The 27,763-nt window shown below is 34.6% G+C and overlaps 2 protein-coding genes across 3 annotated transcripts; both read right to left on the bottom strand.

Moving 5' to 3' along the window:
• Nucleotides 1-392: 392 nt before the first annotated feature.
• Nucleotides 393-21,681, bottom strand: LOC110712650 (nijmegen breakage syndrome 1 protein-like). Of its 2 annotated transcripts, none has more exons than XM_021891124.1 (15): nt 21,222-21,681; nt 19,805-19,858; nt 18,220-18,484; nt 17,673-17,761; nt 12,649-12,779; nt 11,309-11,355; nt 11,083-11,191; nt 8,541-8,627; nt 8,277-8,436; nt 3,730-3,765; nt 3,343-3,647; nt 1,894-1,955; nt 1,665-1,764; nt 1,526-1,584; nt 393-1,147 (listed from the first exon to the last, which is right to left on the bottom strand). In XM_021891124.1, the coding sequence occupies exons 1-14, from the start codon at nt 21,256-21,258 to the stop codon at nt 1,531-1,533; spliced, it is 1,536 nt and encodes a 511-aa protein (XP_021746816.1). In that variant the 5' UTR covers nt 21,259-21,681; the 3' UTR covers nt 393-1,147; nt 1,526-1,530. The 2 variants fall into 2 exon arrangements, with proteins under 2 accessions (XP_021746816.1, XP_021746815.1); XM_021891123.1 differs by having other exon boundaries at nt 3,730-3,810; nt 21,222-21,680.
• A 4,724-nt stretch (nt 21,682-26,405) lies between these two features.
• LOC110712704 lies at nt 26,406-27,101 on the bottom strand. The gene has a single exon (XM_021891158.1). It carries the CDS (start codon nt 27,099-27,101, stop codon nt 26,406-26,408), a length of 696 nt encoding a protein of 231 aa, XP_021746850.1.
• Between the last annotated feature and the right edge of the window lie 662 nt (nt 27,102-27,763).

Below are 27,763 nucleotides of genomic sequence, written 5' to 3'. Positions count from 1 at the left end.
GCGCTTACTGACATCTACCTCAAGGAGTTGAGGTTTTGCCTCGACATGTCAACTGCAGAATGATCTGCTTCAAGTCACAAGTTGACTTCCGTTTTCTAACTAATGCTCTGCCTAGTTTTCTGGTTTTTCTAGTACTTGATACTTATTTTGCCCTATGTATCGGCTACCCTTCGGGGCTGTGTTACGGGCTTTGGGCTTTATGCTTGCTAATTTTCCTACTGTAAGCTTCATGTAGCTCCACTTTGTTAGCAGCAATGATCTGCTATTTTCTGGGTGTTTGTTGAGCATCTTAATATAATTCCCCTTCGGTTTTAATAATAATAGTAATAATAATAATAATAATAATAATAATAATAATAATAATAATAATAATAAAATCACCTTGTGTCAATTTTTAAAGAGTTGAGTCATGTTAATTATTGCGTCAACACGAGTTGAAATCTGAGCCAGATATTTTTCGGATCGGTTTTACATGGGGTTGGATTGGGTTGGTTTTGACACCTCTATAATCATAAGTGGTTATCAAATTTTATCACCCACACCATCGCTCAATTTCCTACATTATTTAACATCTGAAAAGCCCTTCTTTCACACAGCTTTGAAGCTCCAATTCTAAATTTTTTATCAAAAATGAGGTAAATTCAGATAAGGATGAACTTATACTATCATGTAACAACTACACACAACAGAAATTTAATCACTAGGAGCTCAGCAACTTCTGATAATGAGTATCAAAGTTGACAAGCAGAGAAAGTATTAACTCAGGGTTAAGTAAATTAAGAGAACACATTTTACAGATTTCCAACATAAGCGATCATCATAACGAGCATATCTAGATGATATTAGTAGTTCACATATCATATTATAGCCATATATTGAGTAGAAAACTTCACTAACACTTTAATTTCACATACACAATCCTAGAATTTCTAAGCAATACCTTACATGATATCGTCATTTCTAAAAAAATCATGTGGAATAACTTGCATCGACAAACATGGAGCATTGAATGATGGAAGTGTTTACATTTTACTAGCATATCACTCTTCAACATATATGTGAGATGATGGCAAAATCTTAAGGATCCACCAGAAGATTCTTCAGTGTTCTTCAAGTCTGTTCCTCAAGTACACTCCTTCAAGTGTTCCTTTTAAAAAAACAGTGTGGCTTAGAGAGAAATACATACATTATTGAATTGAATTATTCTACATAGATATATATAGTAAAAGCACATGAGAAAGTCAGCTTAGAAAAACCAGTGGTTCAAAACCATGGGGTTGTAATTTATCATGCACTCCAATGATGCATAAAGATTTTGATTTTTCTTTTCTTTTTTTTTCCTTATCTTTTTTTTTTTGTGAAAAAAACCTATGCCTTTGTAAATAGTATTTGATCGGTTGTGGATTACACACGCGCACTAGTATTGTACTTGGAATGCAGATTGTCTCCTATTTATAGCCATATTATTTTTCACCCTTACTCGTAGAATTGACATTCGCCAATAAAAGAAAGAGAATGATCAAACCTGCGTCAGTTACGATTCAGCATTTCTTGAATAGAACCAGCAACTCTACGACGCCGTCCCTAAAGCCGCAAGTAATAGGGTATCAACATCAGTGTGCTTAATTTACACGATAATTACATCAAGAGATTAAATAACTCACCCGTTCATTTTTGAACAAGTCCTCAGCCATGGCTTCCATCTGTTTCCTCTTTTTCTCATCCTTCACATATTCAACTACTTCCTTATCATAGTCAGAATCACTGGCATACAGTTGTATAACAAATATCAGATAACAAAGAGCCTAGTCTTTACAGTAGCAATTATTGAAAATAATTAACAACAGTCGATAAAAATATCAATTAATATGAGAATGATCTGATGCAACGTACGTATATGGATATTTTGAATATGGAACAAGGTTGCTATAGCTATTCCCAGATTGAAGGTTAGTCTGCAGTCATAACAAATAGAACAGTTCATAACAAATAACAAACTACCCATGACGAGAAAATATAATTGACCAACGCATAGAAATTTTTTTAATATTGGAGTTCAGCAGCCTATCACAAATAATAAGATTTTTTTATTTATGTATGTTGTGCAAGCAAACCAAATATCGAGATCAAAACAAGAATATGAACAAGAAAAAGAAGGCACAGAACAGATTCCTAGAAATGGTTCTTCACCAGCTAATTAATATCACTCCTATGCACATATTCTGTTGTCCAAAAACTAAAAGTAATTCTAAAATGAAATGTTAGAAGAACAATAGACAATCATTTCAGTAAACTGAGTACAAGCATAGCCCAATATGATAATAGGGATACATGAACATCTTTTAGTAAAGACTAAATTAGCTAAACCAAATGTAGCTGACCAATCAAAGCTTCTGAAAGAACTCCCTTAAACAGCCACAGCACTTAATCTTCTGAACAGTTTGGCAAAAAACTCTCCAGCTGATAACTAAAGCAAAACTTTCTTTTGCAAAATTCTAGATGCTAACTCCTCAACAAAGAATATCTAAGTAGCCAGCCAAGTTTGCCATAGCTGATTGTAAGTACATGTGTAACCACAGGAGATGGGATGTTAACCATGCATCCGCATCAAATCTCATGATTTGCTTAATTAAGAAAATTTTCACAAAACCTGCTTGGCTGCTTATGGTGAATTTTGAAGCTTCAACAACAGCCATATCTAGGGATTATTTTCCTTCAAATTTCAAACAGCACCCTTAAATTTTCATCTTTGTGGACGAGACAGATTTAAACAAATTTCACGAGTGATCCTTCAATTTTGGGCCCGGAAATGGACCAAGTACCACAAAAGTTTCCCACTTTCTCTAAAGACAGTGAGCATACAGCCAGAATAAAAATACTAGAATTCTTGAAGGACGAAAGAGTGGATGGATAGTCATATAGTCCTAACCCCTGATCTCTTGCCTCTCTAAACCTGGAGACAGAGGACCTGTACTGTACTTACATCAGGACTGTCGTATACACCTGTGGCCCCACTCTTCAATTCCTCCACCCCCACCACGCCCTTCCCACTAATCAGAAAAGGGAATAAAAAAAAACAAAAACAAATACAAACTTGTGTAATCATTAGTATATGAGAGAAGTACATACAAATAACAAGAGCATGCAGAATGCACAGGAATATGATGGATTCTGGAACTAGCCGGTATTGATATTCCATGGGTTTATCTGCCATGTTAGAGGTAGTATACTAATATGTATGTTTAATCGATTGGAATGAAGCTTTTCAGGGGGGAAGGTGGAGTGACTCACTTAGACATGCTTAAGCAGAAAAGATATAAAGCATTAGCAGTAATAACTTACCTTTCTAAAACACTTGAAATTAATAACTTCACCGTCTGATACAGAACTCACTGAGACATTTGTATTAGTATTTCTAACAATTAACTTTTGGCTATAAAGAATATCTAGGTTCCAACTTTCCAAATCATCGTTCCGGGCATTCGCTACTTCCCTCTTTGGCTCTAAAAAACTCAGAGCTTTACCAACTTCTGGTGATAAAGCATCTTTATTTGCAGATTTCTTGTCAATATTCATGCAGTCAGTAGTCTCTGTTCCACTGAATTTTTTTGTATTATTCTGCATCCCCAATTCTTCACATATAACACCTATACACAGAGAACCAGTATGTTTTTGAAATATCTGCACCACTTTCATAACTTGCATGTCAAACAACTACATTGGCCATACTTGGATGATTGGATGTTTCTGCTTCTGCATCGGAGTCTGCAACCACTGTCTCATCAGTTGAACACGAAGAAGAGACTAATACTGCAGAAATAGTACATATCTTGGTCAAAAGCAGGCTGATCATTCTCCAAAAGGAATTATCATTAAGTGGGAAGAAGGAATACAAATACAAACTAGTAGGCTGATTATATTAATAAAACCATCTATCACTTAAAATGTTGCAGAAAGTTTTATTAGTGGTGTGGGTAAGTACATGGTACTGGAAGAAGCATATAATGTAGTATTGACGAGTAAAAAAAATGCGTAGGATTAGATAGTAGATCCAATTAAAGATTAGGGTATCTTCTTATGTTGTGGAAAGAAAAGGCAGAGGTGACCAGAGATAGTAAGCCATGCCAAAATAAGAAGTTTACAAAAAAAAAAAAAAAAAAAAAAAAAAAAAAAAAAAAAAAAAAGAAAACAATCTATACAGGAAATAGTGCAATCCTTCAGGGATGGAGAGATTAGTAATCTATCTCAGTAGAATAAAGGAAATTAGCATGCAGAGTTGCAGACCATGATAATCTAGAACAGCTCAACTTCATCAAAACTGTGGCCAAATAAAAACAATAAATAAATAAAACCCTTCAACTTCATCAAATATAGAAGGGACAACTCTTGTTGTCCGATATAGTTCATTAATTGATTCAATACATATGAAGAAATAAACAGACATGCATAGATGGTTCATCAACTGATTATATTACTCCCTCCGTCCCAACATATAGTTCCTTTTTGTGTTTTTTCACGGTATTTAAGAAATGGGAGGAGAAAATGGATGAAGTAAATAAAAAATAAAAAGGAAAATTTGTCAAGAATATTATGACCTTTGCTCGGTCTTCCGAAAATAAAACGACCTTTTAAATATTTCTTAATAGAACGACCTTTGACATGCATCTTCTATAAATAGGATGAAACTGGTTGGTGACCTGCTTAATAAGTTAGTGTGACACATGTCACTTAGTGATTGGTAGATTGTTTTTTTTAATTACAATTTTATATTAATTAAATGATATGATTTAAAAAAAAAAAATAAAAAAAAAAAAAACAGCTGCCCCACCCTCAATCACCACTGCAACCGAAGCCTCCACCTGCACCCCTACCATGGCCACCAACAACCAAAGGCCCCACCTTCACCACCATGGCCACCCTTCACCCTCAACCAACACCATCACCGTCGCCGAAAACCCTCACCCTAGCTTCCACTATCGCCAAAAACCCCAGCCAACACCCTCACTGTTGCCAAAAACCCCCCACAAATACCCCCACTGTCGCCCAAAAATCCCCCACCAACAACCTCCACCGTCACTAACACTATCAAATTCAAACCCAAGCCACCTCAAATTCAACCGCAACCATGGTAAAGACCTTCAATCAACCCCGACCCTTAATCACATCAATTTTGGGGTTATAAGGTGGTTCATCCCAACCCCAAAAGGTGTTTCCAGAAATGCTTGGCTCGTGGTTTCCTAAACCATGATTCATCCCAACCCATTTCCGCCGCATTTTCCGCTTTTGGTGACCCAATTTCATGGTTAATCACTCTTGCTTTCTTCTTCGTTTGTGTGTTCATCAAACATAGACTTGGCAAAAGAATTGCATAACATTTTGTGAAATTATTAGGGAGTTCTTCATTAGGATTATGTTCTAGTCTTGTTTTTAGTGAATCACTTTATTTCATGGTGTTGTGGGAAGAAGATGGGGAAGGACCGAAGGAGAGCTGGGGATGACAGGGGAGGGGGAAGGGGTGGGGGGATTTTTATTTATTTTTAATTATGGTGTTTTTATATCTAAAATTAATTTTTTTAAATGAATAAATGTAAAAATTAAAATAAAATATTTCATCCAATTACAATGCGACACATGTCCTTTCTTAACCTAAGAAATAGGTAACCGGTCATTTATCTTATTTATGGAAGATCAGTGTCAAAGGTCGTTTTATTAGGGAATAATCAAAAGGTCGTTTTATTTTTAGAAGATCGGGCAAAGGTCATAATATTCCTGACAAATTTTCCAAATAAAAAATAAAAAGGAAATTTTGTCAGAAAAAACCATTTATAACAACCGTTTTGTTGGAAAAAACCTTATAAAATTTTTTGGCAAATAGAAACCAAGTTGTAAATTTTTTTTGTTGAAGACAACCTGAGATCTCTAATCACACAATTAACCTCTAATTTCCCATTAATTCTTCTAATTACTAATAACTCTCACTTAAATATTTAATAATTAAGTTAATTTATAAATTAAAAAAAAAAAAAAAAAACACAAAAACCACCCCCATCACCACCAGCCAACCACCCTTTTCCTTCTCCCCCTCCCGTGGTAGCAGCCCCCTCCCCATCCCCAGCCGCCGCCTAGAACCCCCAACCCCTGCCGACCCACCTCCTCCGCCGAATCGACCCCCCTCCTTTCCCCTTTACCCTCGCTGTGCGCGACCATCCTCTAAAGTCCAAACCCTAAAACAAAATTTCCAAATTTCCAACCAATAGAGTGGCTCTGAGGCTGCGGCTGCGACCAAAGTTGGTGCGGTGAGACTTGGGCGATGGCCAGTGCTGATTGGTGATTCGAATTGTTGACGGTTTGAAGCGGTTTTGTGATTTATTAATTGTGGTTGCTAATATTTGGTGAAGGGAGCATGTTGTGATGTGTTGTTGCGGAGTTGCCTTGAACCAAGCGTCGACTGTCGCAGCCTCCAGGTGAGTCTCCGGTCACCGCCGTCAATCAAATCGCACAGGAAAGAAGAAGATGAAGGTGTTCGAAATTTTAGGGTTTGTGAGAATTGGGGGAAATCGACTTTGAGGTAAGTTTTGTTTTGATTTGGGTTTTTTTTAAAAAAAAAATTGGGCTGGGCTTCTTGGGTACGGTAGAATTTGGGATTTCCCGTACCCGAAACGTTTCCGATCATGATCCTAGTCGTCCCCTAAATGACGTGCCGTACCACTTTTGATGGGGACGGATTGGGGACGTATTTTAGCCGTCCCCGTCGCGTACCCGTCCCTGATACGTTTCGGGTACAGGAGACGGCTACCCAGCGGCGTACCCGTGCATCATTGAGTGTAATTAGAAGAAATAAGAGGAATTAGTGGTTAATTAAGTGAATTAGGGGTTCGTGGTTGTCTTCAACAAAAAAAAATTACAATCTGGTTTCTAGTTGCCAAAAATTTTTTATAAGGTTTTTTCCAACAAAAAAGTTGTTATAAATGGGTTTTTTCCGACAAAATTTCTAAATAAAAAATAAATGAAGTGAAAGTACAATTATTGACAAAAGTTATAGAGGGTAAAGTGAACGAAGTACATAAAAAAAAGGTGAAAAGTATAATTATACACAAAAGCAAAAGAATGCACTTATGATATACTCCCTCCGATTTTAAATACTTGCTCAATTTCTCCATGCGCGGAGTTTTAGAAGAAATTGGAGAAAGTAATAAAATATAGAGGCAGTGGGGTAGTAGAGAAAATAAAAAATTGTAAAAAGCAAAAGTAGTGGAAGAATAGGAGGAGAGAGAGTATTATGTTGGATCCACCAAGTGTGAGAAATGAATTAAATATTGTAAAAAGTTTCCAAAAAAGGAAATGGAGCAAGTATTTAAAAACGGCCGGAAAAGGAAAGTGGAGCAAGTATTTAAAAACGGAGGGAGTACCAACACTTTGGACGGCTCACAAATTTATTTGGAAGGCTAGATTACCTTTCAGGGTGAGATCAAACGTTTGGACCTTGGCATTGGGTAGAACTAACACTTATGATGTACTAATAAGGAGAAGACCAGAGATGGCTATTTCAACAAATAAGGCATGTTGTATCATGCAAATAACAAGATTTTCTCACGTCACCTTTTTCATGGTGAAGATGGCAAGTATTTTTTGAGAAGGCAACTTTCTGTGGAAGGGGCATTCCAGGTTTTCCTTTGTATGGAACTGTTACAAGTTCAATTGGTGGGCTTTGGAAGGGCCAAGGTGAAGAGCACATGGTGTAATGCTTTTACGGAAATTCTGTGATGCCAATGGTTAGAATGGAATGGACAAATTTTCTAAAGAACAACTTTAAGTGGTGAATTGTAATAAATTAAATAACTTATTAAATTTCTTTGAGGGCAAAATCAGTGAGGGCTTTTGATAGTTACACAGCTGTAGAGGGAAACACAAAGAAATTGAGATATAATATGTAATCCCTGTCTTAGACTGGATAGGACAACTATCCTCTGTGCTTGTTCTTATTGCAGTCTGCTCATATACAAATATTTTAATCAAAAAAAAAAAAAAAATCCCTTGAGATGAAGTTAAAACAACAAAAAAGAACAAATTAATCCTAGAAGGCTAACAAAGAAAATGTATCCCTGCTAGTCAAACCCTTTGACTTCAAAAAGGACCATAACAAACAATAAAGGAAAAACAAGAAGGCAGAAAGGTGGACTATTCAAATGAAAATTTTTACCTACTGGTTCAGATATATACACAGTAATACTTCAGTAAAAATTTCAGACAGATCATCTACAGTCAATACAACTTACTGGATGAGGACATGATGATTGACGGATCAAGATACCCTGATAATACTGCAGAAATCAGTTTGATCTCATTTACTTTAGACAGTGAGCTATCAAGGCAGAATTTTTCAGCTGAATCAGCAGGGATTACAAGTGCCAAACACTTATCGGTTTCCACTTGGTCCTGCAACACAGTATTTTTGCACAAGTTATGGGTGGCCAGGTGGGTATGGGATCCTTCATTGGTGATAAAATAAAATTTTTAAAGCGCTAAACACCACAACATACCTGGATATTATTATCAAAATCAGTTATTGAAAGAACTTTTGCACCAGCAAACTCCAACAATGATTGCACCCTATCTTTAAATCTATACTGCAAAAGAAAATCAAATGGAAATTGAAAAACAATAGGCACTTATAAATTACTTGACATGTAACAAATTAGCACTGAGTTACCCATCTAAAGTACCCGCAAGTCAAGAACATTTCAGAAGCTCCCATCTAAAGTACCCACAAGTCAGGAAGGTCTGAAAAGCACCACTTATAAAGACTAGTGGGGTTCCATGAAGAATTTTTGGCTCTAAACTCTTAGGCTTGACAATTCTAAAGATCAAGAAGTTTCCTTACTGCTTATAATGAAGCCCGGTTCTTTGGAGGGTCTAGTTATAGTAGGTGAGGCATAAATAGTATTATGGTTGAGGTCTATGGAACATAAAAATTGAGGCCTAATGAGTAGCATGAGAAGAATTATTACTTACTTTGCCCGCGCTGGGGCTATTATAGTTCTGCTAGCAAAGTCAAACCTGAAGGAGTTTTGCTTCCCCCATCCACCATGCCTAGCGATTTCATTTTTTTCTTTCAAAGATTTTAGATATCTTGGTTCATTTCTGTAAGGGACAACACTCATTTACTAATTTCTAACTTTATTTTGTATTAGATGAATTTGATCAGGACCATTCAGTTGCGGTCTAAAGGTTGTTAGGAGAAGCTAAATAGGGTAATGTTAGCACCTATAAAGGAGTAAGACAAACTTTGAAATCACAAAAAATTTCCTATTATCATTCAATGAAAATTTCCGTCTCTTATTGCATCTTTGTGACCGTGAGCTACCTAATCCAAATGATTTTCTCAATCTTAAGATTGAAACTCTTGATGTCAATAAAATTAGTGATCAATAAGCTTTCCAAAGAAAAAAAAATCTCAAATCCCCTAAAAACAAAGAAAAAGTAAGTACCTTTATAATATACTGAAATTACTGATTATTTGTTGATGATGACATGTCACTACCTAACGCCGAATTTTTTTTCTCCTAATACTGATGACTTACATTATATATAATTTTTTACCCCTGCTCCCTAGCATTTTGTAAGGGGTTTAAAGTTCTTCAGAGCTATTTTCTACTAACATTTCCTCTTTTTAGTGTTGCTTTTTTTTAAAAGTTGATTTATATAGGATTTGGAGGCTTTTCTCCGGATTTCTACTACTTTGGACAATTCTTGGAGAATTTGTGGGATTTGCGAGGCTAAGTATGGAGTACTTGCTGTTCAGAGTTTGATTTGAGCTACTAGATGCTATCAACAAAGTTCTATTGTTTGGACGCTCATGAATGAAGTGCAAAATCTGACTGTTGTGCACTCTTTTGGTCATAACTTTTGAGTCACAATTGATAATGAGATAATTCCAGTTGGGTTAGATGCTAAACTTGAAGAATGTTCCAACGATAGCTTACGCATTAAATTCTGAAGAGAAATGACAAATTCATGGAATGTTTTGATGGAAGCCACCTAATTCAGGCAAGGTTGCTAGAGGGAGGCCAAGCAAGACGTCGCACTAGCCATGTGAAGCTAGGAGAGTACTACTTTATGCTCCCAACCACCTGATTGGGTGAGCGCCCAGGGCCCAAGTCTTGGGAGCTCGATGCTTTTGATTTCTTTGAAGCAGCGTTCGAAAGCAATGCGCGCCCGATCGGGCAACGTGGCCCAGCACCATAGCGCGAATGTCCGGGGCCCTAAGCCCACTTGTTTTAGGTCGGGTTTTATTTCTCATTTTAGCTCTCCTATAAATAGGGTAAGGAAAATTTATGTAATTAAGCTTTGATTGGGTACTTTAATTAATTACTTTTTCAGATTCTTTGTTCTTCAATTGTTTGTTTTCAATTTCCAATCATTATTGGGGGTAATCATGTTTTCCTTAGTTCCTACTGTATTGGTTGCTCTAATTACGTGGGAGTAGTTTCATACTAAGGCTAGGGAATTTATGAATGGATAGAGTTAATGTCTTGTTGAATTGAATTTGAATTAGTATATGAATTATGATATCTCCCTACTATTTGCTATTATTAATCAATTAGTTGAGCAATGACCATATTTGATTGATTATGCTTGTAAACACCAAGTTAAGCGACGAGAGGTAGAAACATCGTGTTAGACTTGCGATAATAGGTGGAATGAATTTATTAAATTGCGAACCTACTAGACAATGATATTATATAGGAAATAATTGATTCGAGAGATTTTATTGACCTATATAATTTGATATTATATATTTCTCAGGATTTTTGAAAAATTACACATGCCTTAATTTAATTGTTTTAATTATCTCTAACAATTGTTTTATGCTCCAATCACCCCACTTACAATTATATTAATCAATTAAACTACCTAATATAATGTGCCTCTCACAATGTAATACTTGTAAGAAAAACGGAGGGAGTATAGATGGGTGAAGTAGTGAAGCCTTATCATAGAATTGGTTCCTTGAATTCGTGCATTTAATTACACATCAATATTAATCAAAATTCTATAATGCAGTGTTCATAAGGTAATCACCTTATTTGCAGAACCCAACACAAAAGTGTATCCTTTTAAGCAATTTTCACGAGTCCTAGTATCTGCTATCGATACTGATTCACCATCCAAAGTCAATGTTGGAATGTATCTGTCACCACCGGGTCAATGTTCAACAATCAATTTGATTTAATTGGACCTAAAGTCCTAAACCACATAAAAGCCACCATATATATAAACACAATCAGGCAGACAATTCAACACTTACTGACTGTAACTTGGAATTTCATTGTGTATCCTAGTTCCTGCAATGATCTGCAAAAGGAGTTCCAACAAAAACAAAGACGAGTACAGATTTAAGTTACATCATAATTTATAATCTTCTTTTTCAGCAGAACTTCATGCACTAATCAAATCACACACACACACACAAAAAAAAAAAAAAAAAAAAAAAAAAAAAAAAAAAAAAAAAAAAGGTAATGGTAATGGTAATGCCTTTGAATGTACTAGTCTCTCGTAATATCAAGTAATCCATTTGACTCAAATTACAGATTTAACCGGATTATAAAACAACATTATCCTGAGAGGATACTACACTCAAGAGCTGAGTTATACGCTACAAGGATAAGTTTATATACTGGGATGCAATGGCTAAGGGTAATAAACATAATGTAGCTACTAAGAGATAGGATGATGGTTATAACTCCAGCTATTCTCTGATAGAAAATTTGGCATGCTTCAATTGGACATATTAGAAGGGGGATGCAGACAGCTTCAGTGCTGGGGAAGAGAGGAGTCAAAAGTTAAAAGTTCTAAGTTGATTTTATAGAATACAATCAGCCAATCACAAGTTATAACTTCCTCAAAAACTTTTGTATACATCCGGTTTACACTAATATTAGTGTACATCGAGCAGTATAAGGGTAACTTTTAGCTAATTTTAGGGTAACTTTTTGCCTGTTTTTGGGTAACTTTAAACATAATACAATTTTTATATAAATAGACAACAAGAAAAGTTTTATAAAGGTAATTTAATTACATTCAATCACTAATAATTGATTTTTAGTCATTTAAAATGTGATTCGTTACTAATAAAGTGTAGATAGTTTTTATTTGAATTAGGTTACTTTTACGCATATTGGAGTAACTTTTATTCATTTCAAAGGTAACTTTTAATCACTTTAAGCTATCTTTATAATGGATGTATAATAATTATTGTACACCCGGTTTTTTTTTTAAAGTTTGTATAACTTCCTCTGCCCTACAATGATTGTCATAAATTTCAAACTAGGATGTCTTAAATAATCATCAAGTTCCTACTGGTAACAAAAACATGTTAGATTTTGTGAACAAACTACCTTTTACTTGTCCACTTTTGTGAAAGCTAACTCCTCTGTTTCTTTTAGTTAATCCTGTTTTGAATAATTATAGATTCTAATGCAAATGGAATCTAAAACTCTCAATAAATAAATAAGAAAAAGGAAACACACGCATGTGAGACCTTGTTTGATTCGTCTTGATGTGTAGTTTCCACAATACCAACTATAGGTAACTGCCAAAAAAAAAAAAAAAAAAAAAAATAGAGACAGAGAGAGAGAGAGAGCATGCCTCCAGCCAAGTACTTAGTATAACAGGTTTCTTAGCCAGAACGATATCAATTACTTCCTCGGTAACAGGCATGAATGGATCCACAAGTACATGTGTGCATTCCTTAGTCCACTCACGTGAAACACAAGCACCTAAAAGAGAAACAAATAAGTCAATCATGACGCATATGGCCCAAGAACACCTGTCAATTGACCATGCCTAACCACAGATCATATGAACCAATATATATATAACTAGGCTAATTAAAATACTTATAGTTTGAAGGCAAACAATCTATCCATGCAAAAAGGAGCATTTTAGGAGCATGAAAAGCGCCACATAAGTGTGCTATGTAACAAAGCATTATTTACAAAAAGAAATAAAAAACACAGAAGTAGAGTTTGATGTTTAAAAATAGACTTTATGATAAATAAAAGCAAGTGTTTGATTTTTTAATAAACCATTATAGATAAAATTTGTAAATTGAATATAACTTTAAAATATTATATTTTACATACAATTAACAAAGCCTTGAAAAATTATTTGAGAAAGCATTACAGGAGATCGAAGTATAGCGAAGAGGAGATGTGGTAGGAACTCTAAGCAAAATTTCATAAGTCGCACTCATACGAACCTAAACATGATCAGGATCACGTTTGATGTGCGAAGTTTCATCTTTGTGCCCGACGAGTTGAGGACTAAGTTGGAAAAGACAATAGCTTAGAATTAACCTTTGATGTGTGGATTCCACTTTGCAAATTTGCCTCTATAGGAGTTCTAGAGCCGCAAACGATGCTCCTCTACGATCAGTCTACCGGCTTGAATAAATCCTCCACTAATGCTTGTTGGGCGGGAAAAACCTTACCTCTTTCTTGGAGTATATTCAGCCATGTAGAGAGAAAGTTGAGCGGGGGTAGATTACGTTATATCTTTAGGAGAGACGTACTATATACTTTATTTTCCAAGGCTCTAAATAATATAATCAATATTATACTAATTAGGTCAAGCTCTCCCCTCTTTCCTTCTATTTGGCAAGCCACCCTAAGTCACTTAATTGGCTTCGAGTTTCTTTATTTGACCCAAACGTTATGTGTGACCTTATAGGATCCATTTAGGTGGGCTTCATGTTTGCTTTATTTTAGCCCAAATGTCAATATTACACTCAAAAGATATATTGACGACCCAACTTGACAAACTATTATCACTATAATTCGAGCCATATTATATTTAGTAATTACACGCGAGTCGATGACACAATTCATCCTATCTCCCATTTGTTCGAGACAAGTGTATAATCTTCAAATATCTTAAGTCTCATAGTGTCTAATTTGATAGAATGAATTTATGTCATCCATACTAGTGCTCAAATTATTTCTTGAAATCCGAGTCGAAATGTCAAATCAAATAATTAGCTTATAATCCATTAAAGCACGATCATGCATTTTTAGGTCTAACTCTCTTCAAAAGGTCAAGACACTCATCCTATTGAACAAAGGAGTATCTATCCATTCTCGTGGTAATCAAAACTCCCACTCACCTTTTAGCAAAACCCGAAAACTGCCTTTATGGTCCCCTTTTATGGCAAAACGTTAGATTGCATCAAAGTTATACCAATCATTAAGCTAAGATAGTGTTCCACTCATGCCTTTAGAATCCACTAAAATAATTGTAAAGTTTCTATAGAAGTTCTAAGTAGGGCTTTTCGATCATATATCAACCATACATATCGATAAGACTGACTGAACATCATGAAACCGCCCTATAATCCAATCTTATACGCTAACCCTTTTCAATAGGCCATTTATGTCCATTTTAAAATGTAATGCAAGAACATTCTAAAATATAGAATCAATTAGCAAGAAAATGGGTATAAAACGGAGACCCTAAGGAACTGGTGGAAGAGTGGGATCATGGAGAGCTTAAACGAGGTAGAGGAAGACTGAAAATGACTTGGTTAGAAGGAATTCGAAAGGATATAAAGCAAAAGGATTTGCATGAGAATGAGGTATTTATGTAAGGGATGGAGGAAGAAGATCTTTGTGGATGGCTTTATGGAATAATTAGTTTTGGTTCATGTTATGGATTAAGAATTTGATTGATTGACTGATATAAAAACTAGGATTAGGAACTCAAATATTCCATGAATTCAGTTCACTTATGAGATTTCTTTTATCATAGCACATATATGACATATTTGACAAACCCATTGAATTTCATAAAATCTTTTGGAAATTTTATTTAATACTAAACCATGATTAAATAAGAGGAATTTATTTCATATAAACATAAATAACAAAACCATGTCTTTACATTGTAATTTATTTGACAAATCATGAATTTGACAAACCAAACCCATTGAATTATTTATCAAATCGTGTATTTAACAAACCAAACTCATTGAATTTCATAAAATATTTTGGACATTTTATTTATGTACTAAAACCAGAATTAATCAAGAGGTCTTTTGTTTCGTATAAACATAAATCAATAAAGCATGTCTTTACAAGTTTCTCTAAACAGAATAAAATTAGATGAAGCCCATGTAATGCACGATTTATTTGTATTTTATGTATCAATTTTTTTTGTATTTATTTGATAAATTTGTTATTTTGTTCGTTATATGTTGTATATCATTTAATATTTTTATTTTAAAATAAATTGTGAATTTCCTATAAAATTTCTAATCTCAAAACATAATATTGTGTATTTAATTAATTTAAACTCTAAAAAATCATTTGTCAATTTTGCTTATATGGCATTTGAATTATTTAATTCTATAAGAAATTACAAAGATCTTATTTAATTAGCTAAAACTAAAATTCATAATCTAGCGCGTTAAGAAAAAACTCCCATTTATTTACATATATTAGATTTAAACCCATTCTAACAATAATGTATTCCATTTTTAACTTAATTTATTTTTCTTCTTATTTTACCCATAATGAATACATTCAAAGCTTATAAAATGAAGGTAGATTAGCTAACAAAATGTCAAAAGAATTCTGATTGGTGAAATTAATTGATTGTGGATTGATGTATGGCTTCAAGTAAGGAAATCCCTCATTCACTCACTTCAATTATGCAACTATGGCTATGCTTTCCCAAAATAATTACAAATTTAAATAAGGCAAAACTAAATATGAACTTTTTTTTTCTCTTCAAAAAAAATATTATGAACAGTTTTTGTACTTTAATGTTAGATTCCAAATATTTTTATTTTACGTGATTGATTCCATATGGAACTATCATACGGAAATGGAAGAAACAACTTTTATTATTTTTCTTTTGTTTGTAGTTACATGGGCATTTTTGTGATTTAATTTCTTCCTTAATCTTTGTGCCCAACCAAAATGGTGCAATAAATAAAAAATAATAATAAATAAAAAAACGAAAGAAAAATGTATTATGTCACCAGAAATTTATTAATGGTTTGTACGTGCCCGACAATTCTGTACAAATCTATAACATAAACAGCAAGAAACAATGCCGGATGATTTGAACCCTACCTATCTAAGGCATTGTTGGATGGATCATATAAACCAAAAGCGCGTGCAAAAGTTGCAAAAGAATGGAATCCTAACATCATTTGATTATAAGTCTTTGAAGTATGTGAATCATGCTTATCGGGGAAATAACAAAATCGTCTTTTATAGAAAAGGGCGAAAGGGCTAATGACCTCTTGGCACTCATACATACAAATGTTTGTTGGCCTATGAGTTAAAAGGCGAGAGGTAGGTTTAGTTACTTCATCACTATTAGTGATGATTTAAGTCGATATGGCTATATCTACTTAATGAAACATAAATCGGAATCCCTTTAAAAGTTTAAGGAGTTCCAAAATGAAGTACATAATTAACTTGGTAAGGCAATAAAAGCATTACGATCTAATCATAGTGGAGAATATTTGATCCACGAATTCGATAATAATATAAAGAATGATTTAATGCTTTCATAGTTTACTCTACCGGAACACCACAAATGAATTAGCGTGCCTAAAACCTTTTCTTGACAAGTTTATTTTGATAAATCAAAGCACTTTCACCCCAAGGTGTTTGATTACAGTCAATATTACTTATAGACTTTGAGTTATGTCATTATATGAAAATCTCACGCAACAGAGGGTTGTATGGCTATGAAGCTAGGCATATCGAAGGCATATGTTAGCATTGAATGAAAAATTTGGAGGTGGTGTTCAATTAATTTAGGGTTTAATCTAGAATGGTGTAGAAGGGTTATGGACTCCATAAGATCAATGACATTTTAGGTCTTAATTCATGGGAGGCTGGCTGAAGACTTCTCTAGTATAGGGAGGAGGAAACCCATCTCGTTATATTTGTTCTTTTTATGATCTGAGGTTCTTTTAAGCTTGTTAAAAATCGGAGGAATGCAACTGTCTTCATAGTATTAAAATTGCATCCAAGAGATATTGATTAAGTAGTGGTCTCTCTAAAGATACATGATCCTGGGAATTGGAGAACTATGGCATTTATTCTGTAAAGTCAGCATACAGGGCTCTCTTGGATGACAATTAAAGGTGCGCACGTCATGAAAATGGGAGTCTGCAATTGATGATCTTAAGGAGAAATCACCAAATGGTTTGCCTACCTGACATTTCTAACCATAATATCTAAAATAGGCATGGCAACTTGGCAGATATGAGTAAGACAATGAAAGCAGTGGAGCAGGTAGATTTTAGAAGTTATAACCAACATAGGCAGAAGAGCAATTACAGGTTTGAAAATGTACCCAACCCTTACCCACCCTATAAGGCTTATCATTACACCAATGATTTCAAAATAGTTATAAAATTAAAAAATTAAACTACCACATGAAGATTTTTGAAAAAAGGGGGGGAAAATAAAAACAAAAGCATCTGAAAATGCGGTTGCACTTAGTCAATCATTTCAAGTTTGATGGGAAATTAGAATGAACACATGCAAAACACTGCAGAGGTACAGAGGATAGAGCTAAATGCTATTTCTTTTAAAATCATGAAGAAGGGAAGCCAACATGGAGAAAATAATGACTATAAGGATAACACTAACCTATAGATGATATTTTATCTTGTGTAAAAGGAGTTCTTTGGGAGCTTGTGAAATTGCAAAGGTAGAAATTTAGTGGGACATAAGAAAATCTGCAAAAATATTAGCAAGAGAGCAAGAGCAGTCAGTGCATCAAGAAAGATTGATTTCATGGGGCCACAAACCAATGGAATCACAAAACAAGTAAAGGAAGAGTGTTAACAGGATTTTAATTACAGACAACAGAAAGATTGTCAGCTTCAAACAGAAAGCAAGTACACATAAATCAACTAACACTAAATAAATAAATAAAATAAAAGAAAGATCAACTTCCTATGAGGATTTAAGTGTCTTCATAGCAGTGACTTTGACAATGAAAAACAGCCAAACTACCACAGCATAGCAAAAAAAGTTAATGGTGGTTAAAGGTTATTCTGGACACCAGGTTGCCTTAGTTCAATGCAGCAGAGATCAAAGTGTGCATCAGAGAGCCTATGACTTTTAGAGATTACTACAAACAACAAGAGGAAAAAGAAAAAAAAAAAAATAGAATGACCATATTGACCAGTACCTGTATGTTAGATCTCCTGAGCCAAATTTGACCAAATCCCCATCTTTCAAATATATTTCTTTGCCTGGAGAATCATGAACTTTTTCTTTTCTGCCAGAATCTTTCACAATAAATGTTCCATACTTCGAGCAATCTCTTATCCTAACTTTGGAGGAGACACTAGATGATCTTTTGTCAAAAGGTTTCAAAGATTCCATTATATCTACAATGATCTCAGCATGTATACGTGAAACACCTTTATCATTTGCTATATTCACATCACAACCTAAAAGGGTCAAATAAACAGATATTAAGATGATGAGGCCAAAGAGCTAAGTCATTGATTGGACTTCTAAAAAAACGCATCTGATAAATTCAGAAGATAAACACATTTTCTACCTACCATGCACAAACCAAAAACACAGATCTGAACTGTGATGCAACTGAACTTGTAAGTGTTAGGTCTAAGCAGAAAATGGAGATATCATGTTAACAACTACCCAGGAAAGAAGATGACGATAGAAACCCGCATACCTAAAATCCCATATAAATAAATTTTATCAAGGTCCTTACAAAAGCATCAGCTAGTCACCACACTAAACATAAAGAGGCCAGGTGTAGGCAGACAATATACAGATGAACAGACCATACTTGCACAGGACAGAAATACAGAGAGGACAACTTAACGCTTGTGTACGAACTTTAATCATCAGATAAAGCGTAGATCTTCTACTGTGAGAAATGCCGTAAAAAAAATGTTGGGCCAGCAAACAGGCAGCATATATTAACAATTATAGCTAAAATTCAGATTTTTAGATAACAGCCTCCGGCACTACTAGCATCAGAAACCTATTCACTAGAAATACATAAATAAATAAATAAAAAAGAGCATCATTCTAATGGTATATTTCCAGCTTGCCAGGAACGTAAACTCCGTAAACCCAGCTCATGACTGTTTACAACCCAGAATTACCAAATTCACTCCCTCTACATAGTCTACAAACCAATGTTACACAAGTGAGTGAAATAATTTGTGGAACATCTTACATGATACAGTGGTACACTTTTGGACTAGTCTAAGTCTAACTACTGAGGTAAAATATTATGTTCCCATACCCCTTACGCATACCAAAGCAAAAGGAGGCAATATATACTACTCCAATTAAACTTCTGCTGCCACAACGAGGACAAGAGCAAAGATGACTGACCACGTGAAAAAAAAAAAAAAAAAAAGGTCCAGTCTACTTACATAGATTAAATTTGCTATCCCATGAGCAAAGTACAAGTATTGGGATAATAGTATATAAATTATATACATGGATCTAGAAGGCATTACATAAAATAAAATTGACACCAAAAAGTTATTTTTTTGGTCTGGGCCACAATCTTCCAATAGCATTCATTTAATTCATTAACTAGATTATTCTTGGTAAAATTACATTCAAGATATTGAAATGTTGTATCCTTTAACCCATGTCCAAACTTTGGACAGTGTCTTTGTGCTGCAATTTGAGCCTTCATAAATTTGACATTTCCACATTCACCACAATAACACGCAAACCTATGTCTAAATAACACAAGATGCAATAAATATTTCTAGAAATACCTTTTCTGCCCACTTTGTATGTTCCCTTTGTGTATATATAGTACTTCTCCTCCCCTATAACATAAATTTGGCAAGAACAATTTGTTAGAAAAATATCATCATATATTCAAATGTAGATAAAATCTTTTGGTCTCTGCCTTTTTTTGTCACATGCCAGATAAAAACATGAGAAGAGTAATGACTTATACTGAGGGAATTCAATGTACTATTTTAAAATGATTTTTAAATAAAAAGTATTCCTTCAGATATCTATTGCTTTGTGAGAGAGCCAGCAAAAGCTTAATCAAGGGAAGAATGCACTATTATTCCAAAGGAGCATTTTCTTTTCTCAAATTTATGTTCAATGATTGTGCCATAATATTTAAGTATTCAGATAAGTGAGATATATTCATCTAAGATTTTTTCACTTATCTGAATTTTAGAACTTAATTGTCCTTATCTAAACTTACCTGAATTTATTAGAACTTATTTTAGCTGCGAGCTAAATTTGAGTAACCCTTAATAAGCAATACCAAAACTTACCTAAACTAATTTTTCCTAAACTTATTAACCCTTGTATGAACCTATTCTAGTCTTAATGTGAACCTATTATCCTTAGTTCAAAAAAAAAACAACACACACACAAACACATATGAGCTTATTATCCTAAAATAAGTGAAACAAAGGTGAACAAACCAAGGCCTAAAAATTCTACTTTCTATTTTCTATTTCATCAAAGCGTAGCAATAATTGAAGCACCCCGCACCATCAAACCAAATACACTAGGAAGAAAAATAAAGCAGTGTAATAAAGGCTTCGTTTTTAATAAACCAAGCTTACTTTCTCATATGGAATTTAAAATCTCTCTTTTTCACAACAAGAAAATGAATATAAAGATTAACAGCAAAGCAATGAGAGTGTAATAGGAAAGGCGGTACATATTCCAAAACATCTATCACATATCAATTAAAATCCTCCTATTCTCCAAACCCAAACAACTCTTGAAATCCCCGGTTAGAACTAGAACATATTGATTCCACTACATCCTTTGCTTCACAGAATGTCCCTCGGCGCGGTCAGACAAGTGCCATTAACCATTGGAAATCACTTCAAAGTGAGTATATGAATCAACACGTGCAAATACAATTTTATCCGGAGAAATGCTAATCGTCTTATCCTTGATAAATGGCAAGCAAATAGTTGTTTAAAACTTCTAATTAGTATTTAATTGAAAATTAAACATCTTAAACAAAATTCAAATTCCAGAATCAGTATATAGTCAAAGAAAATCAACAAAACAAGTCTATGATGCTCATTAATTCCTTAAAAATTACAACTTTCGAACAAACAACTAATGAAATTACTAACATAAACCCTATTTAACAAAAGCCGAATAAATTAACAGCATATAGATGAATTTAAGGGCAGAATCATAAACCTGAAAGTGGGTTAACAGGAAAGAACCCCCAAACCATTTCTTCCGATGAATTTCTTCAAATTGGGAGAAAAATTGCCGCGAATTCCTTCAACAATGTCTAAGTTCCAAGCGCTATTTCGTACTCTGTATTAAAGTGTCATGCCAAATCATAAAGTGTTAATTTCAAATTTTACTACACTACTCCCACTTCATAGTGTCTCCCTCTTAGTTAAAAAAGAAAAAAAATAATAATAAAACTAGTAATCCTATTTTTTACGGGTCGGCTCAAAATAATCATCCTTTTGAATAATCTAGAAAAAATCCGACCTTTAACATCAATATTCTTAAAACAAGACCATTAATGACAAGCTAATTGTCAAACTAGCTTACTATGCCACATAATCTTTTATGCTAATTGTCATTTTACCTATAATGGATTAATGGCTAGCTAATAACTTACTATTTAAATGGATCACACCTCCTTAATTATTTGAATAATCTAGAAAAATTCTAACCTTTAACATCAATATTCTTAAAACAAGACCATTAATGGCAAGCTAATTGTCAAACTAGCTTACTATGCCACATAATCTTTTATGCTAATTGTCATTTTACCTATAATGGATTAATGGCTAGCTAATAACTTACTATTTAAATGGATCACACCTCCTTAATTTACGTCGATAAATTTCATTTTATTTATTCTAATTTGTTTTATTTTAGAAAGTTTTTTTCCAACCGAACTAGCTTGACAAAGCTAGTTTGCTTGGGAAGCTAATTGCATTTTCTAGCTCCAAAGTAGCTAGAGATTATTTAATATTGCAAACAAGTCCCTATTTATAACCATTGGTGTTGCTCCTACATGTTGGGACTTATTAACCTATTTAGCGATTAAATTTGACACGTGTTATTTCTTAATTGGCTATATGGCTTTTTAATTATAAAAAAAAAAAAAGTAAAATCAAATTTTTGTCCTTCCTCTCCTGTTTCTCCTCCCCCGTCACAACCACCATAGCAGCACCTACACCCTGCTCCTCCTCACATCAAGCACACCAAACACTCCCTCTCGCACTTCTCACCACCTCTTTCGTAACAACATAGCCACCAATTTGGTCTAAATCTTATGGAACTTCGTTCATCAACACAAATCACGAGCATCATTATCGTTAACAAATCATAGCCACCAATCAGGTCAATTGTTTAATTGTAGCCAAACGATTTCATCACCTTCTTTAAAAATAGTTTGGTCAATTGTTTAATTGTGGGTGTTTTGATGGTGGCTGCCATTTTGGTGGTGAGTGTTGTGGGCGGCTTGGATTATTGTGGGTTGGTATTGTTGTTGTGTTGTGTAGCAGGGGCAATAAGGAAATGACGTGAAAATGGTGAGGTAAGTGTTGGGTACTTGGGTGGTGGGTGATGATGTTGTTAATTAAATCTCATTTGTCTCTGCTACAATAATGTTCTAAGAAGAACTTCATTTGGTTGGGGACCATTTATTTGATAACTAGATCAGCTTATGTGTGATGCACGGATATAGTGAAAAAAAGAGCTATATAAAACAACACTCCATTAAAAAAAAACATAAATTAATATTCCATTGGATAAATGGTTGTCAAAAGGTTTATAAAAAAAAATTGTGAAGAGGTATTTGTATAGTATACTGTATTAAATTATTTTAAAGCCAATATTTAGTTTTTTGCATTAAAAAAATGTAAAAGAGAAAAAAAAAAGTTTTGGTGGGAAAAATTAAAGGAGAAGCTGACACGTGTACAATATGGATAAATGAATGATGCCAGCGGTTGCTACATACTTTAGTATTAGTTATAGATGAGTCAAAGCTAATGAATTGTAGGCTTCTGCTTACAACATTTTTAATCTTTAATCTTACATTTAGTCAGTAGTTAAGTTTAACATTTGTTAGAATTCAGGCGCATTAGTGGGATGTTCATGCGAACCCAATTCATGCCTTGAATTACTTTGCTTTGGATGTTGCTTGAAGCTTGGATTGTTGCGAGTTGTTGTTGGGCGAGGTAACGAGGGAGAAGCAGTTTGATGAATCACATTTATATAGGATTTATAGGCACGTTTATGCTAAATTTATAGTTGCTTTTTACGTCTTTTAGTCGCTTTTTAGGTCGTAAATACATAAATTGTTTGTTTTGTACTCTATTACGCTTCGTTTGTGTTTTCTTAATGTTTCAGGTAGTTTCCATAACTATTTAGACGCTTTCGGAGTGGTTTTGGAAGAAACGGACAATAAAAGAATGAAAAGTTGATGAATTGATGTCGCTCAATGAAGGATATGCATTTGTGAAAGCTTAGTATGAGATTAATATGTATGAGAAATGAAAATAGCATCCACAAGGGTTTTTATGCACTTTACGGAAATGAATTTGAGTTAGAAACGAAGAAAAACGGGTGATGGATCGGGTGATGGATCGGGTCGGATTTGTGTGGTGGTTAATTCCATCCATCACCCATCCATCCATCCGTTTAGTATTATAAATATTCTTATTTTTTAAAAATAAATACAAAAAACTTATACATACATAATATTTGCATATTAGAATTTGTATGGTACGATTATATTTATTTTTTATATTAATATTTGACATATCACAATTATTTTACAATAATTATTTTAATATTAAAGGGTCAAAATAGATTTCTCAAGTTTTTTTTTATCTAAAATTAATTTTTATTCACCCACCTATTTACCACCCGGCCCATCCGTTTCACCCGCGGATGATGGATGGATGGATTTCGGGTGATGTATTATGCGGGTGACGAATGGCTCGGGTGAAACGGATGGATGAGGGTGACGAATGCGGGTGGAGCTCCACCCGATCTGAACCCGATCCATTTCCTTCCCTACCCCAGACCATGGCGGCTCAAACTCTTTTTCTTCACCCAACACCGCGGCTCTGTCGCCTCAACCATCGCCTACCCCCTCCGACCAACCGCAGCAGCGCAACCCCACCTCAAGAACACCCACGAAACTCCCTTCCCTTTCCTTCTCGTGCCTCTTTCTCTCTCCTCCGCTGACGAACACCCACGATTACATGAACACCCACGCTGAAGAACACCCACGAACATCCACGAACACCCACCAAATTCTCAACGTCGACCTCATCTTCAACCTCCAGACCCAATCCACGCCTGTGACGACCTTTAAGGTGGTCAAATTCAAGGTTGGGCTCTCGTTTTGGGGTTGGGGAGGGCTGGTTGGGCGGTTTCAGGGGTTGGGGTGGGTGGTAGAGGCCGACCGATTTCCGGTGAGATCTAGGGTTGTGGTTAGGGTTCCGGCGAGGTGTGGTGATGGGGGAGAGAGTGGCTGGCATTTTGGGTTTTTTTTTTATGGATTTTATTATATTTTTTAAAAAAATTGACCAATCACGTGTTGACACGTGTCATGGTACCTGTTATAATAGGTCATTGACTCTGTGTTTACCGGTTGGGACTGCTGGAGGGAAACTCAGGGCATAGTTGGGATTATTAGAAAATAAACGTGAGTTGGGATTATTGTAGGTAAATCGTCCATAGTTGGGATTATTAAAGTGTATTTTTCCTTCTTTTTTTTTGGGAAAGGAATTTATGGATTTTTTTCCATGTTAATTTGAACTAATTTTTATCCCGTGCAATACACAGTTGAATTCAATTTTTAAATATATAAGTATATACTATATTATTAATACATAAAATATTTAGTATTATCAAATATAAATAACTTAAATTCATAAACTATACTCCGTATCTTGTTCATTTAAAAAGAAGAGTGATGTAAATCATATATAATGATTTGGATGCTTAAGGAAAATCGAGAAATTAAACAAATATTAAAACTTAAATAGGGTTAATGGCACCCTTCGGAAAAAAAATAAAAATAAATAAAGGGTTAATGCAATTTTTTTAAAAAAAAAATTAGAATATGACATGTGAAGCTTATATTTATCGGTCATGGTTATGAATAATGTAAAATAAATTTTTTGAAACAATGTTAGATGATGAGTTTTGGTTCATTAAAATTGGGGTGTGAAGCTAATAAAGTTAAAATGGAAAGATTTGATGGATTAAATATAAAAGGGAAATGGCATAATTAACTATGTAAATGATTGGAAAGGGGAAGTTGAAGGTAAAAAGCAAATAATTTTTTTTTCCAATGTCAAAAAAAAAAAATTAAAAATAAAAAAGGAATATTTTATATGGTGACATGTGGCAGTTTGTATGACTTGCAAATTTTCATGTAATTAAATATTAGCATAGAATTGTAGTAGTTATTTGAAACTTATTATTTTTTTTTTAAAAAGGATATTTTAGATTTTAACATCTCATAAAAACCTGAAAACAGTTTTTAACACCTCCATAAAAAAAAATTTATTTTAACACCAAACAAATTTCCAAAAAATGGGTATTACCATCACTTAACCAAACAAAGGTCCTTAGCTCGACCCTTCCTCCAAATCATGGAGGGTCAAAGGGCACCACCTTACTCAAAAGTGGAGGAAAGTAAAAATTTCTCTTCAATTTGTAGCAACTCCTCGTTGTTGCTTGATGAAACCTCATTTGCTTGAACTTCAAAAACAACCTTCTCATTCTTCAACTTCAATCTCATCCGCTTCTTCCTAGAAGCCCTTGCCTTATTTTTGGCCTTGTTCCTTCTTGTAGACGGGTTAACACCATCCACTTCCTTGGAACCATCCTCCTCATCTTGAGGACAAAGCTCAAACCAATGTGGAATGTCAATTACCTCTTCGTCCTTGGCCTTTGAAAGCTTTTCTTCTTCACTAACTTTCATGCCATCAAACTTCACAAGCACATCATCAAAAATCTCATGAACATGGTTAGTTGAAGAATTAATCACACACACATTATACAATGAACGAAGGGAATTATCATTCATGACTCCCCTTCACAAAAGACAAGGATTCATGCATTGTTTTTAGCTTAAAACTTTCTTTTTCATTACCAACTCTCAAAGTGATATGGCCTCCCTTAACATCTATTAGAGCACCCGAAGTAGCTAAGAACGGTCTCCCTAGAATAATAGGAATGTGGTCATTCTCCTCAATTTTTAGCACAATAAAATCTACGGGAATTGTGAAACAACCTATCCTAAGGGGAACATCTTCAACTCTTCCTTTTGGGAACTTAATAGATCTATCGGCCAATTGCAAGGTCATGTTCGTAGGAAGAAGTTCTCCTAGCTTAAGCGAACACCGAGTAAGGCATAATGCTAACACTAGCACCTAAGTCACACAAAGCATTTTCAAACAACTTACTCTTGATCTTGCAAAGAATAGAGAAATTTCCCGGATCTTTCATCTTCTTTGGTAGGTCATTGTGAATCAATGCACTACAACACTCACCAAGCTCTACCGAATCTATCTCATTGCACTCTCTCTTGCCACTTAAAATATCCTTAAGGAATTTGGAATATCTAGGCATTTGGGTCATATCTTCGGTGAGAGGGATAGAAAGATGGGCCTCCTTCAACATGTCAAGAAATCTCCCAAATTGTTCATATAACTTGTTCCTCATAAACTTTTGGGGATATGGAAGGTCGGGTTTTCTCACTTCCTCTTGCACTCTCTCAACACTCTTCTTTTTCTCATGGACTTCCTCTTTGCTCACACTCTTTGACACATCTTTCTCTTTGTCCTCACTTGAGTCACAATCACTCTTCCTCTCATCCTTCTCACTATTCCTAGAAACTCTCTCTTCAAGCACTTTTCCACTCCTTGTGGTGATAGAATAAACGGGTTTCTTAGGATCAACTCCTTGAGAGGGTAGTGAATAAGGGCTAGCACAATCTTTTAAAGTGTTGGCTAGTTGAGTGATTTGGGTTTCAAGCATCTTGTTGTGTGCCATCGTCTCATTAAACTTCTTATCACTCATCGACATGTAGGTGTTCAAAATCTTGGTTTGGTTCTCAATGATCTCCTCTAAGGTAGTCTTGGAAGATGGGGGTTGAGGATAAGAATTATCACCATTTTCTTGAGGTCTTGGAGCAAATCCGGGTGGGGGTCCCCTTTGGTTGTTGTTTTGAAAATTTCCCCTATTTTGATTGTTCTAATTACCTCGGCCTTGATAGTTACCAAAATTTTGGTGTTGGCCACTAAAGCCATGAGATTGGCCTTGATTTCCATACCCTTGGCTTTGGTTTTGATTACTATACACTTGGTTGTTATAGTTACCTCGGAAACCTTGATTTCCTTGGTTCCTATAACAACCATTGTTGTAGTTATCAAAACTACCTTGTTGGTGAGAATTCCTATTCCCAAAATTCCTTGGACCATCAAATCTTTGTCCATTGTTATTATTAGATACAAAATTCACCTGCTCACAATCATTGTTTTCAACATCATCATAATTCTCAAAAGCATTTGGATAATTTGAAGAATCATGGTCATAAGACCCACAAACATCACAAAAGATACAACCACTTGGCATATTACTCGAAGTAGAAGGAGGAGTAGAGTTAGAAGGTGTACCTCTCCCTTTTATGTGTGAGGGAAGACTTAGTGCAATTGAATAGGCACTCTCTAGCTTGGATTTAATCAATG

The sequence above is a fragment of the Chenopodium quinoa genome, unplaced genomic scaffold, assembly GCF_001683475.1.
Source record: "Chenopodium quinoa cultivar QQ74 unplaced genomic scaffold, ASM168347v1, whole genome shotgun sequence".
Classification (NCBI taxonomy): Eukaryota; Viridiplantae; Streptophyta; class Magnoliopsida; order Caryophyllales; family Amaranthaceae; genus Chenopodium; species Chenopodium quinoa.
This window is presented reverse-complemented; position numbering and strand designations above follow the sequence as displayed.

Coding starts and splice junctions, on each gene's coding strand:
- LOC110712704 (XM_021891158.1), bottom strand. CDS start 27,101: ATGTCGATGAGTGATAAGAAGTTTAATGAGACGATGGCACACAACAAG.
- LOC110712650 (XM_021891123.1), bottom strand. CDS start 21,258: ATGGTTTGGGGGTTCTTTCCTGTTAACCCACTTTCAG. Junction 12,780..17,672: donor AGATAAAATATCATCTATAG/GTTAGTGTTATC, acceptor TTTCTCTTTTAG/GTGCTTGTGTTTCACGTGAG. Junction 1,585..1,664: donor ACTTGTTCAAAAATGAACGG/GTGAGTTATTTA, acceptor TTGCGGCTTTAG/GGACGGCGTCGTAGAGTTGC.